This window comes from Falco naumanni, chromosome 2 (assembly GCF_017639655.2).
Source record: "Falco naumanni isolate bFalNau1 chromosome 2, bFalNau1.pat, whole genome shotgun sequence".
NCBI classification, from domain to species: domain Eukaryota; kingdom Metazoa; phylum Chordata; class Aves; order Falconiformes; family Falconidae; genus Falco; species Falco naumanni.
Genome location: NC_054055.1, coordinates 34,946,821 through 34,962,054, shown reverse-complemented (window position 1 = coordinate 34,962,054; position 15,234 = coordinate 34,946,821). Strand labels below are relative to the sequence as shown.

At 36.5% G+C, this 15,234-nt stretch overlaps 1 protein-coding gene across 1 annotated transcript in view; it reads right to left on the bottom strand.

The window, feature by feature from the left end:
* The window catches only part of VWA8 (von Willebrand factor A domain containing 8), a 182,041-nt gene that overhangs the window by 108,814 nt on the left and 57,993 nt on the right, over positions 1 to 15,234 (bottom strand). The window contains exons 15-20 of the mRNA XM_040583980.1: positions 10,844 to 11,012; positions 10,436 to 10,513; positions 7,270 to 7,385; positions 6,278 to 6,384; positions 4,195 to 4,301; positions 920 to 991 (exon numbers count right to left, since the gene is read on the bottom strand). Of these exons, the coding sequence (XP_040439914.1) occupies positions 920 to 991; positions 4,195 to 4,301; positions 6,278 to 6,384; positions 7,270 to 7,385; positions 10,436 to 10,513; positions 10,844 to 11,012 (649 nt within the window). The remainder of the gene's footprint in view (positions 1 to 919; positions 992 to 4,194; positions 4,302 to 6,277; positions 6,385 to 7,269; positions 7,386 to 10,435; positions 10,514 to 10,843; positions 11,013 to 15,234) is intronic.

The following is a 15,234-nucleotide window of genomic DNA, read 5'->3' as shown; positions in this document are numbered from 1 at the left end:
AATACAAGCACATTATATAACAATTGGTATTTTATATTCCCTGCCATGTAGGTTAGACCATTACTGTTTTGTGTTGAGGTTTTTTCCAAAGGCTATTGCAAAACATAAAGAGAAACATCTGCTAGAAAATTGTTGTATCCATCTAAGGGAAACCTAAACTAAAAGGGAGATTACTTTATGAAGGAAAAACCAACCTAGCAGCCTGGGAAGTATAACATTCCTGAACACTTCAAACACAGAAATAATAACAAAAGTTTTTTTTCAGAACTAACTGGCCAAGTGTGTAATTCTGTTCAAATCACCTAACAGTTCCAGTAAGAGTTTAAGATGGTTCTGAAAAACAATGACTACAAACATACACAATTGGAGAACATCTGCCCATTAACTCATCCTGAGGAGCCTATAAACTGTTAGAAGGTGTCACAAAACAGCAATGACCAACTAAAAGAACACAACAGTCCCCAAGATGTCACCAATACAGTCTCCACCAACAAAGATACTAGCCAAAGAATAAAGTGAATCTGTATCTCTTTTAGAGAAAATTCTTATTTTGCTATCAATAAATAAGATTCAGCTAATGCCTATGTGTACATCTCTTATCAACTACTGGAGATTTTAAAGGAGAGGCTTGATAGTCATGGACAACCAAAGCTATTAACTGAAGATTTTAATGCTAATGTTGTTACATGTAACTACTGATGTTTCAACTTTTACCCTTGATACCAATGTAAAAAACACATTTACATTTTCCACAGATACGTGCCCAAAAACCCATGGACACTAGTAGATAAAGGATCAAAAAACAGGTCAAATACCTCAGTATTACAAATGAACACAATGTCATGAAGCAAACCAGAGATGTAATTTCATTATTAAATAATGAGTTTGTTCCATGCATTGTAAGAGATGTTTAACTCACCTGATTGCCAACTAAAAGAAGATGTTCTCCCAGCAGAAAGTCCTTGAGCATATCTTCCATTACCATCATGTGCTAGAGAAACAAAATCACAATTTTCAGCCTTGTTTTTATACTCTCAAGTGTACGCATTCACTAATGACAGTAGTACAACAGGAACTTTACTTTCAGGATTTGGGGCCAAAACGTTTTGAACTTTACACTTACAGCTATTTATTTCATAGCAAGGGTGCCTCAGCCAGTAGTAGCAGAGGTAATCTATACTGTGACTAAAACAATGAAACAAAAATACTAACTCTCCTTGTGTACTTCCTCTGCTCCAACTGATTGTAGGCATCCGATTTCCCTGAATATATTCAATTCTCCATAATCACTCTTCATGCATTTCCTTTTAGCCTAGTTGAATGCTTGTCACCCAGAGTGTAAAAACTTTCCTTAATATGTGTCTGACAATTTTCCAGCAATTGTACTGACAGGAAGCAAAATGTATCCTGGTAGAACTTTACAGAAACGAAATAGAGGGTATAAAAGGCATCTGACATGAATATGTAAATTATACACTTTTATTGAAGGTTAAACACCAGGTCTAGCTTAATGACAAATAAAATTTTCTATCCTAATCAAACTTTATTTTCAAGGAAAACAAAGACAAGGACATGTAAGCTCAAGTCTAAAAGGGTTTATTACTTGTCCCAAAACTTCTAAATTAGACTGCCTAATTGAAGCCAAAGTATTTGAGGTGTATTTTACATATATCCAGTATCATAAAAGGTAACACACTGTACAGAATTTCACCTTAACTTGCTCCTCACAAATAATTTGTTTAAAAGGATCAAAGGGATTTAAGGATAATGTGGCAATGCAGACGACTACTTGCAATAGTCATGTATATTTCTCCACTGTATCTAGTAAAAATAGGTCATCTGTAAGTAGGTCAGACAATCTACTTGGAGAGATGAATGCTTGCCTTTAGATAAACAAATATTTTTATCATCTTATTTCTAGCACTTGAGTAAATAAAAAAAAATAAAATCAGTAGCTTGCCTATAATTTCTAGAGCATAGAAATGCTCAGTTTCTAACTGTGTGAAAGATATTTTAAGTTTCCACATCTCTCCAGAACAGAGGCTGGGGGTGGGGAAGAAACTCTTGTAAACACAGCTTAATACCACAAAATCCTAACCAGGCATGTCAAAAGACTACCGAATATTCAATACACAACTTAAGGAGAGGACTGCAAGGCAAATTACTATATTTTCTGGCATGTGTACACACTGGAAATTTATAACTGATGAGAGTAACTTTGACCAGATATAGCATAAATTCCAGGAAGTCAGTTTTACCACACACACCGATTACATTTTTTATTTTATTGTTAGGCCATGAATACATCCCTCTGATTACTTTGCTTTTTTATCCTGAATTGCACAAATATGTGTACATTACAGTTCCCCTGCAGAACAGCTTACCCACAAGAGATACTATGTACTGATACTTTTTTTTTCCCCACCAGGACCTAAATTAGCGCCATACTAGGATGCACAGACATTTCAGATTATTTATTTACACAAAGGATTTGTAAGTAGACACATCAATATTTGTCAACTTTATGAACCTATGTTTCCCAAAGCCTGGCCTGAAAGTGGCATTTGGCACACTACCTAAAAATTATTTCCATCCCTGTGCCACTTGTTGCGGACCAACAGCAATGTTCCACATCAATGCCAAATTCCACTGGAACATGAAGTGCTTCAAAACCAAACAGAGAAGCAAAAGCTATGTATTTCATTACATTGCACAGCACTGCAAAGGGCTAAGGGTATATCTTTTTCTCTGTTTCAGTTCAGTTTATTTCTGCCATTTTTAGGTAACTGAAAGTATTGCACTAGACACATAAATCAAATTTGTTGTCCAGCAGGCTTTGCTAAATGACCATTGCAGCACTTGAACGACCAAACTACAAAATAGCAATACAGAAAATAAAAGTAGAATGTAGGATTCATTTAGAAATGGGAACAGCTATCCTGACTGGTATTTGGTTGTTGTTTCCTTCAGTATTCAGAGTGCATAGCTACCAGGGACAGATAACAGAGCAGGCCATTCTCTGCAGCATTTTTAACAGATGTTGCCTAAATAAAACAGATGCATAATATCTGAACACAGGTTGTGTGCAGTTCTCTGAAGTGGTAAGTAAGAAGGCAGAAAAAGCAACACAGATCTAAGTCCTAGCAAGACTCAGGATTTCATTTCCAACAGACACAAACTAAGTACTTTACTGAAACGACCACACAAAACAAAATCTCACATGAAATGTTAGTGGGAAAGATGAAGGAGTCTGTCATCTGTTGCCCTTGCATGGCCTGTCATCACCTTCAGCAGGTGATACCATGTAGCACAGTCTTTCCGTGGAGAAATTGCAAGCAAACGAGGAAAAAAGAATAGGAAAGGAAAAGTAAGCAAACCCACACCAGGTCCCTAAAAGAAAAACATTTCACAAGACCACACTTCAGTGTTGCCTTTCAGGAGCAAAATATTCTAAAGGTAACTCAGAAGGTAATTCTCTTGGTAAGGATACCCTTGTGTGACAGTTTTGCGATTTCCACACCAGATGGAGAAGGAACTGCAGAACACCTATCTCTACAAAAGGGGTGGGGGAAAACAAAACCCAAAAAACCCACAGTCACCAAGCCTATTCCTTTTCCTGTGTTCAATAATTACTCTTACTCTTCACTAATTAACACTAAGGACACTAATGACTAATCAATTAGTGATAAAATAAATATTTAATATCCCATTAACTATTAACTAATGAACTAATTACTCTTCACCTTGCTTTTCAAACATGCAGTGTTAACTCTAATAAAAGGCAGGTACAACTTCATGTGACAAGTGTGTAAAACACAGGATAGAATTGATAATCCAGCCCTAAGAGTGGACCAGTCCAGCAGCAGCAAAAAAATAGAAATAAAATAAACAAAACAAAAAAATCACTCAACGCAACATCTGATAAATCATTCTAAATACATTTCAGTTTCAGTCGCTGTTACTTCATATTTTATGACTGTTCACCAATGTTGTTACAATCTCTTCACAAAGGGATGGTGAAGACACAGCTGAAAAGAGCACCAAATCCTGTGAGAAAAATTTTAGCCTAAAGAAACTACTTCAGAAATATACCCTTAAAGTTCAGTTAGTACACTATTTACTATATATGAGCATGCACATTAGTACACATTTAACAATCTTTCTGTATCTCAGAAGCCAGAGGTCCATACTTACTTGTGCATTTTCATAAAACAAAACATCAGGCACTTTCATTTTCTCAGCTGAGTTATAAATTGGGATAGTCACAGATCCTATCTTCAGAATTCCATCGTTGATTTCACCTAAACATTTTTCAGGAAACAAACAAATGCATTACCTACAGCATCCTCCTAGCAGACATGCAATCAGCCCCCAACACTTGCAAGTTATTATTTACAAATTTTAACAAGGCTGTGGGTTGCAGTAAATGCTTTCTACCTAAAGAAAGAGACTGCTTGGAAGAGTATCCATTAACAAGACGTTGCATTATCAGGAATTTAAAATTGTCAAGAAGGCTATTAAAATAAAAGATGAATATGTGATCTGGGAAAAGTACCATAAGAAACACTAGAAGTTGTGATCACTGCCTTGGCTTAATTTCATACTTTCATTTTATTACTGAAATATCACTAATATCATTAAGCTACACTTCCTCAACCCACAAGTTTTCTCACTCTCATTCGCCGTGTTCTCTCTCCCTGTCCCACTAGGGAGTAGGTGTGGAGAGGAGTGAGCGAGTGCCTGTGTGGGTGCTCAACTGAGTACAGAGTAACTGTTGATACTCCCTTTCAGCACTGCATTTTTGCTCAAATGGGTTAATGCCAGAACATGGACACGTTTAATATTTTGGTGAAAACTGGCCAAATTTGCACTTGTTGAAATAACCTTTGGCTACAGCTCTGAGAGAGAAAGTACATTAGAAAAACGTTTTTCATCAAAAGAACCATAAATTCTGTCTTTAGGAAAGTAACAACTAAGTGTAAAAATAAAAACAGTAGTAATTTTTTGCCGCTGATTTCTTAAACTGGTATGCTGTAAAAAAGTGAAAATAGCTGGATTTCTAGACAGATGCTTTCAGTTGTTCACCTATTATTATATATTGTTCTATCTTTGTGGAATGAAACAAAGAAACATGAAGAAAATTCAAGGGATGTGTCCAGATAAAAAAAAACAGAACAATAAGCAGATCACATCACACAACTAGCATGAGTTCAAATTATTTTATATATATAGTTGTTATACATACAAAAATGCAAATACAGATAATAATACATGGATGGCTGCATGTGTATATGCAAATACATATACTTTATATAACAGATACATGAATATATCTGTATTTACATATATATTTTTGTATGTACGCATAATAGAATCTATAGAAACAGAATCCATATAAATTAAAACCAAAGATGCTTTCACTACTGCAAAGACCTAACAGTAATAACACAGAAGTCAAATACCTTACAAAACTGAGCATAAACATACAGAAGAATGACAGCAGAGTGAACACTGGTGAAGCAGAGTAAAGGAAAAGTTTAGTGAATGGAAAATCACAAATTGTTCAAACTGTGCTGCCTGACAGAAGATATAAAAAGATAAAGAGCTAGCATGAAGAGCAGGGGTCATGCAGGAATGAGAAGTGAGAAAAGTGGCAGCAGCAGCAATATGTGTGTAGCACTGAAAGCTACTGCAAACAAGTACAAGTTGGATGAGGTTAAGAAACAAAGACCTGCTCAATAAAGGTGACACGTAACAACCACAGCAATTTAAAGAGAATAAAAAGGAAACTAACAAAGAAATGTGTTCCAGAATGAAAGCAAAACATAACACAAGACTTCCACAGGAGTCGCAATGAGAAAAAGCTTGAATTTAACAGTGGAGAAAAACAAGCAATGGTAAAAAACAGAACAGAGAAACATTAAGATCAAACTGAAGCTGTAACTGTACAGGAGAGGAGTTACCAGTGATGGGGGGCAGAGAGAGAAAAAAAAGGGGGGTGATGGGGTGATGGCAAGGTCCAAGAAGGCCTGAGGCCATGGATCTTATAGAAGCACTTAAACGTCATGAAGAACAACATTCCATGAGCTGGGAATACAGCAGACAATACAGAAGAAGCAACACACTGAGAGCAGTACTGCATTCTGATAGAACAAATTTAAAAGGATATAACTGGAACAAACTAAATGTAATTTTGAGGACAATTAATACACCTTTGTATGCTCAACCATCTCAGTAACATTCATGAAGAGCAGGACAAGAGATAGCACAAGCTTACACGTGTAATCCTTTTCTTCTAGTTTCTTTATGTCATCTGGACTCGTCTCAATACCAGAATCCTGCAGATTTTTATGTAATGCTGACCTGGCAAGGTTTGGTAAAAACCTAAATGAAGAAAAAGAACAGGCAGGATGTCTTTTCTGCATTTTTTTTAGAAGTTTTCAGTATTTTCAGTATTCTAAAATCAATATGAAGCTTTACTTGGACCTCCAAACACTGAATGTCCATTCCTTTCACACTCAAATAGTCTTCAACATTTCACCTATTCCTAAGGAAAGAAACTGATCTTCCACAGGCAATGAACTACATTTGTGGTTGTGTGCTCATTTTAAAAGGCTTCAGTGTTATCAAATACTGCAACAGGGTTATAATGTAGGATGGATTAGGACTGGAAGTGTGTAATGTCCTCATTCCACTGCCAGTAAGAGCGACAATAGAAACAATGTTTTTTCGGAAATACCTTTTCTCTTGACTCAGTTCACTTGGACCCCAGGTTCCAAAGAGAAAGACTGAGCTCTGACTTCGAAGTGCCCAGAATGGGACCCTTTCAGTTTTCCAAACCTTTTGATACTTACAATTTTGCTTTCTTTTTTTGTGGAGAAAACAAACAAAAATTCCCCCTAGATGTTCATAACATTTCTACAAACAGCTTTTAGAACTGAAACTAAGTCTCCACCAAACATCAGTCATACTAGATTACTAGACTATAACCCCACTTTGAATGTCTTGAAACAGTGAAGTAATGCTGATAATGGTGACCTAATTTATGATGTAATGAAATATTTTCAGTAAAGATGAGCAAAAGCTACAAAGTCATTTCTACTTATCTCCTAGGTCTGAGAATACCACAGAAATGCTTCTAAAGAAATGACGGACTTTTAAGGAGCAAGACAGCAATTGTGTTATCTGCTAAAAATCATTAAAAGCTATCCTGCATGTTAGCAACTGACCCAGACACTCTTCAACTTCCACCAAACGTAGCACTTCTACCTGGAAAGGCAGGCTTTATTAACAGCATAGTAAAGGCTTTCATCTGGATGTTGAGACAGTCGACGACAAATTCGCAATAGTTGTCGAGTAGATAAAGATGAAGCCAGTGACTGCGCCTGTCAAAAAATACAAGGTAGTTCAATTATTTGATTTCTGGGAGTGGATCTCAGGGATTTAAACCAAACAAGTCAGGAGAAGAAAGTAATTCAAAAGGAATTATTTCAACTTTACTCCTAATTCATAGATGCTTTCTGCCTCCTACAGCACCTTGTGCTTTTTAATTGGCAAGCTTGTAATTCTGTGTTTGTTGCAGTAATTCACTGCCATGGAAATCATGATGTCATCAAAGGATTAGCCTTACGATTTCACTTCATAAGCAACAGGAAGAAAAACGTGCTGATAACTGGATTTTACTCACTAAATAAAACCTAACACTAAACATTATTAATAAAAACAAGGAGGTTTGCTACTGTAAAAGGACCAATGTGCTAAAAACTTGTCTGTTCTTCACAAAGTGACTATGAGCTTCACATGTAATGCTCTGGCAAAAGCGTCTGGCAGGATTCTTGGATGTATAAACAAGACAACACTGGGCAGCAGTAAGGAGATTGTATCACCTCTGCACACGCCTCCTGGGCGGACTGTTACTGGAACACTGTGTCCCTTTCTGTTGTCCACATGTTAAAATAAATGCCAAAAACTGGACATGATTCAGCAAAGAGTTACAAAAATGATTCAATGCCTGGGAAGGCAGACCTCAAACAAGTACAACAAATTTAAAAAAAAAAAAAAAAAAAAGAAAAACAACAAACAAAACCCCAAAACAAATGACCATGTATTTAAAGAGAGATATAAAGACTGAGAAAGAAATCATTCTATAATTATATCTACCGGATGAAGGTATCCAATACAAATAGGTTCCTTATTTTAGCAGGAAACACACAACAATAAGCGTGATCTGATAAGTCACGCCATGCTTTGCTTGGATCGAGTGAAATATTTTAATTAGGTAGTTCCAAAACATTCCGGTTTGGTTCGTATAAATGATTTCTAACTGCATTATAGTTATCTTAATATATTATGCTGTTTCAATTGGAAACAAATCCCAAAATTTGCTATCCAGGGGAAAAAAAATAGAGAAAAGCAACACTTCATGAATATCAGAGCCTTTCTTCCCCCCTTAATATTTTTTAAGCACAATACATGTCAACACCAATTCTTTCCCCTGGAAAACTGTAGTTTTGACAGATAGTTCTTAATATTAAGAAAAAAAAAATCCATGAAATTGTACAAAAAATTTCTCAAATGCTGAGAAAGCAAAGGATAATACTTTTTAGCACAGGTCTGAGCAATGTGCAAGAATGATTTAGACTAGGCTAACTGCAAAGGTTACTCCTGCTCCTCCTGCTTTCATTGATGGAAGACTGTAAAGCATCTTCTAAACCATGGTAGTTTACCACCCAGCATTATGTATACTGTGATGTAACTGATGGCACTTCAGGTGTTATTTCAAGACCTACTCAGCAACATGTGAAGCATGGGCAAGGGAGTGGGGTGAGTGCTATTACCCTTGTTATGCCTGCTCACTAGCCAGAACCCTCAATGCCTTTGGAAATTATATTCTCTTTCCAAAATACAGCTGCATGGTTCCCAGGTAGAGTAAATTCTGGTAGGTAAGCAACCCTCCTAAGCCTATGGGACTGCGCTGATGGAGAAGAGCAGCTGGGCACAGTAACTGAGGTATCATATTTCATATATTGTACCACCTTGGGAAGTCCAGTCTCTAAGGACATGGACGTTTTAAAGTCTAAATAATATACAGCATCAGATCCCGCACTGAAATAAGTAAGCATAGCGAACAGGACCACAGAGCAGACGCTGTATCACATCTTCTGAATATTCCCAACCAGCAGTTAAAAGTTTTGGGAACAAAATTTCCTCTTTTCTCTTATCTGCTTAATTTTTTTAAAAATATATTTTATATTTAACAACTGTAAACTCAAAATTGGATTAGTGACAGTCTTTGTAATATGTATTTGTAAGGCATCTAATACAACAGGATCTTGACTGTGGTCTCCTGTCACTGCTGATCTACAAGAATCCTCCCTCAATCCATACGGTGATTCACTTCTCATCCAGCACCACATACTTCATTTAGATATTTCACAATGCTATAGAGATCCACACATTTGGAAAGGATTTTTGTAATGCTCTGTTCAGGCATAGTATGTCTCCAAGTATGTCAAAATCAATACATTATACATAAGTGTAGGAAGTTAAATAGAGAGTAACACTTTCCCAAAGATGTACCTAAAAGTCACCCTTTTTACTTACTTTTCTTAAGCTCAGAAGAACATAACAGCTCTCTCAGCTTCTTAAATAGTAATACTTTAAAAACTATTGCCCATGTTAAAATAATGAAAACTAAGGAGAATGGATTACATTTGCATACCAGTTAAACTGCTGGATTCCACTAAAAATATTTTACATTTTATTTACATTAAAAAAATCCAGTGTTTTAGTTGCCATAGCAATGATTTCTTTTTCTTTTCACCATGACTTGATTGTATCTTTTTAAAGAATTCTGTGGTTACTCTGTCAGCAGAACTTATTTTTCTTGACAAGACTGCTTTAATAGAATAGCCTGTAGCAGTAATGCAGCCAGGAGTTCTGGAGCTTTCCATTTTCTGAGTCTTTGCTGTTGCCCATTGGCATTTTATATGGCTAGGTAGCTCCCATTGCCCAAAAAGCCCCATAATTTCAGCTATCACAGTTCCAATGACTAATGTGAAGTAATCAAAAAAATTTGGACACACATGATTATATCTGTACTTATTCAAAAGGCATGTCAAGCATGTTTCACTTCACAGACATATATCTGAACCTTACAACAACATGCATACTGCTCTGCCTGATATCTCTGGGATTAGGACAACTTCCTAAAAGCTTTATTTATGTAGATTCTAAAAATGTACATCATAATCCAAAACATGTTTACAGTATGTAATACAGTAATTGCCAGCAATAATTTTCTGCGGCTGGTTTTCCAATCAGGCAGCCTTTGAAATAACGCTGTAACTTCGCATGCTTCACCCAGCCTTTGTTAAAATAAACAGTCACAGTAGCAGAAAGTAAACTTAAAAAGAAAAAAAGAAGGGGGGCTCACCGTGGCATCATTTGTCTCCCGAAGCGTATGTGTTAATAACAACAACTGCTCCACAGCAACACTGGGTACATTTGGAACCTGTTGAAAGAAAAACAGTATTAAACCCACTGTAAGATATGCAATTTCCATGCACAGCTACACCCAGATGCAATGAGCATACAGTTGCTTTATATCAACCAAAAAGGAATACAGTTTTGACGAACAGCACTTTTCTATTATAGCATCATTTAACATCACAATAAGAATGCTAATTTATATCAGTACCATTAAAAGATAAGCAGATATGCTGCTTTGATAAGCTTTGAAGACTCATGTATGCTACAGTGAAATAGCAAAATATTTTTTTATGTAGTAATCATGTTTAGTAAGTAATAGTCAGTAAGTGCCTAAAATACTGAATGTACTTACCATTTCTTTAATAACTTTAATTTCTTCACTCTTGCTTAAAGATCGAACATTATGAAAAAGAAACAGCGTCAGAAACTCTGGACCCAGCCATTGTTGGGTACTACTTCCAATGACAGGAGGTTCTGCTAAGACCACTACTCTGAAAGAAGGATGGATAGGAAAAATAGATCTGCAAAAGAAAAAAGAAATTTAAAAATGTATTGCTTGGCTTAAGCAATGAGTATCATATTAAATTTATTATGATAATTTTGCATTCAAATAATATCAAACTATAGTTTTTTATTATATATTTATTAAATAGATTTTAAAGAGTTATTGTACTGAATCGTATCAAGTCTATTAAAATAATTTGCAATGCAACTTTATTTAAAAAAAAAAAAGGCAAAGACCACTTAATGTGACTTGCAACTTTATAAATTTACAATTCTTTAATGCTCAGAAGGGTGCCCAAGTCTCCTCTTCCCATCCGCAACAAGACCGACATGCCTCAAGATGAATGAATACCAGCCACAAGGGTCTGTTGCACTCCGTGTCTGAAATGGACACATCTCACTGATCTGGATGGACTTTTCTAAGTGCTTTACCTAAAGCAGGATGTCTCACAGGCAAATCGAGGAGAGAACAAGATCTACCAGAGCTGCAGTAATGAGTAACTTCTTTTACTCAATTAGACTGACAGAAAGGATGACAATGTAGAGATTACGAAGAGCTGGATTTACTAACTGTTTAGGAACATTCCCCTTACTGGTGCTCTTTGCGGCCCTTGGAAAATCACCTAGACTCTTGGGGTGGGATTACTGGCTTCATAATATTCCTGAAAGTTACACTTCAAAGACCAAACCACTCACCTCACCCTCAGTTCATTTTAGAGTCAGCACGGGGAGACAGGTCCCTCTAAAGCTGATTAAGACTTGGAAGAACTTCAGAAATGCCCTACCAGGTCTTTCAGTCTACCCAGCTAGCTACACGTTCTGTCTCTGACTACAACAGGTGGAGATATTCCTTGGGGAAAGCACATAAGACTAGCCACTACCAGTAGTCTGTCTCCCTCATAGTTTCCAAGCACACACAATCATATATTCAAAGACATCGGAAGGTGGATCTCTATCTGCTGTAATGTCTGTTTACCCACAAATTTCTCTAATCCCTTTATGAACTTCTTCATCTTATCTACCTCCACAACTTCCTGTGGCAACACATGCCTGTTCGTGGCTGTAAGGGTACTTTTTTTTTTTTTAATAAAAAAAAAAAATATGTATGGAACTGAACTGCTAGCTTCAGTCAGCGTTCCCTAGTTCATACTGCAGGATTTGGTGATTATCAGTCTCTTAGACACCTGCCTATTTGATTCCACTGAAGATAATGGGAGCTTACTATGAACAAGCCAAACTTAAACACACAGTTTCAGATGTGTGTGTTAGTGCAGTAGAAAACTTCTGCTTTGTTCTTTTTTTGTATCTTTGCCTTTTTCACATCACTTGTCTCCCTTATCTAAGTAATATTATCACCTTTTTGGACTGGGAATTCATTGGTATTCATCAATCAGCACAACCGCACGATCTCTAAAAGCAGCAGAAATAATACAGTAACAAGTCAGATACTAAAGCCAAATTGTGCAAGGAGGGCCTGTTTTCAACAATTAATTTCACAGTACTCTTAATAAAATAGGAGACGTTAATTTGGAAAAAGCAAGTGAAATTTAACTAGACAGCTTACATTGCTAGATATACCTGCTATTACATCATTTTCCATATAAATTACTATATTTGAAATCAGAACACATGGAGGCAAATATTTTTGCTGGTTAAACTAATGGGGGAAATGATGGCATAAACAAGAAAATGTGAAGACAGACTATGACCATTAAACATAAACTAACAAATCTACTGCCTAGTTGGCTCGTCTGTTTGTCACAATAAAGCTGTGATACAACAGAGCGATTACAGCAGTCTCTTGTATCTAAGCAAACACAAGGGGTGGCATGAGTTATTCTCAGCTGAAAGTCGTAAGCCTAGAAGCTACACTCTGATTGATAAAAATAGAAATAGATGTCTGAAAACATCACATGAAAGAGGAACCAATGAGAATGTCACTGTCACTAAGTATAAAAGAAGGTCAGGGAACATTAGCCAACCTTATTACAGAAGAAAATGTTTCCTAGAAGGATAAATACATATACTTCCAGACTCACCTCCCCGCCATTACTAAGAAGAAGAACAATCCTCCTCCAGAAATCCACCATATTCAAAGGACCAATTCTGGTCCTTCTGCATCATCATAAGAGAACACAAGCAGCAGTCAGCATTCCCTAGTAACACATTTCTCTTGTACCACCTCCATGTCACTGCCTAACTCAAAGGGCATGGTGGGGGCAGCCAGGGAAGGCATGGGGAAAAGTGGGAGGAGAGGAGGTACGAAGTCAGGGCAAACTAACTTGGTGGTATCAGTTGAAGTCGCTGACGTACTCTCTAGATTTATCATAACATCACCGCTGTAGGTTTCCAGTTTGTAAACATGAATAAAACTATTTGGCTACTTCAAAAGCCTATTGTTTGGACTGATGTTTGCAATGTTGAAAATGTCAAGCTAAGTGTATTATTAAAACAAATGCCTCAAATGATTCAATCCTGCAATGCTCTGAAAGCTCCCAGCTTCCATCAGCGCAACTGAAGAACTTCAAAGTTGTTCCATCATATTACAGATCAAGTCTCTAAAGGAATGTAATACAGAGCTCCCACATGGAGCTGTGTTTTATTAAACAACAAATCCTTGAGATCTTGTGTTCTTTGCAGATGATGGCCAAGTAACCGTATTTTGTTAAAAACTTGACACCTTTTAAATTAATGAGCCTCAAATGCAGAGGGAAGATTTGGTGTTAGTTGATTAATACAGAGTCTCTATCCTTCTATTAAATGTTTACTGACAACACAAGTAGCAGAGCACTCTCCTAATAATATGCGTGTCCTTCTTTTGACATCAGTGTTTATTCCAATGAAGGATTACCACCACTGCTCTTGAGAGGAAGATCAGAACACAGTCTGTTCAGGGTGATTTTAGGGAAAGATTTTCTTGTTAGCAACACATGGTTCTGAGCAACTGAAGCTTGTTCTAACAAAAAAACCCACAGCAACAAAGGCAAAACAGTATCCCTGATGCCACCTTGCAAAACCAAACTATTTTTGGTAATTTCTTCCTGTAATATGATTTAATAAATTTCATTTTCTATCAAATTTTATGCATTGGGAATTGTTATAATACTAGAACAACAATGACCTATTATTGTGTTGTTGCTTTTTTTTCTTAAATTTCACCACAGTCTCAAATTAACAGATTATCTGAAAATCCACCAAACTGGAAAAAAAAATATCCCACAATGAAAAAATGAAGCAAAAGCTAGAAAATGTAAGCAATTAAAAACTTCTATTGCTTGCTAAATTCACTCCCTGACACATTTTATATTTGTCTCATCTACTGTGTGTTCCCTTTCAACCTAATCGCATGGAAAATAATCCAGTCTGCGGGGCATTAAAACCACGCATGCATTATGAGTGACTTCTTTTAGCTTTTGAATGATCCTATTATATACTTACTTCTAGATTTTCCTATAATAGCCATCTTTCTCCTCAACACACCAACGTCTTATCATCTCTGTGCAGATGTGTGTTGGGGGGTGGGGGTTAAGGGGGTGATATATCCACCCAAACAGGTTAAACTACTGCATCATAAAACAAAACAACTCTTCACTGCTTGCCTTGTAAAGGTTGTGTGCTACCTTTACAGTAGCCATCTCAGTGAAGTACTGAATCATTACAGAAGAAATTCTAAGTAGAAATCTTGGTTACGCATAGTACTTTAACACACTTTCTCTTAAATCTCTGAACCTGTTCAGGGAAACAATCATTACATGAATAAGAATCAGCAACTATAATTTCCTTCTATGTAAGAGATCTTTAAGGACCATCTGTCACTCTCTCCTCAAACCCATAAACAAAAATATTTCATTTCCTCAAATGGGTGAATGTCATCTTACTATGACTGTTTGCTAACTTAACTCCACAGCCAAACCAGCACAGGAAAGGAGAGAGGACAAAGTACTCTGTGTCCACTGCTAGTTATCTTGTAGCTTATAGACCTCCAGCACACTAAGAAGCACCTCAAAATTTCGCAAGGGCAAATGTACTGCATGCACTTGTTTAGTCCGGACAGAGCTATCACACCCACCAGTCTGAAGCTCTTCTCACAAAAATGCTAGTATACATTACAGATTAAGAAATGTAATGCAATAATAGTGAACATAGAACTCAATGATAATAAGTATGATAACTTTGAGTAAGAATATATTTCATTAGCTTTTACAAAGGTAAAAAAACTTTTAAATGAAGTTGTCCGAA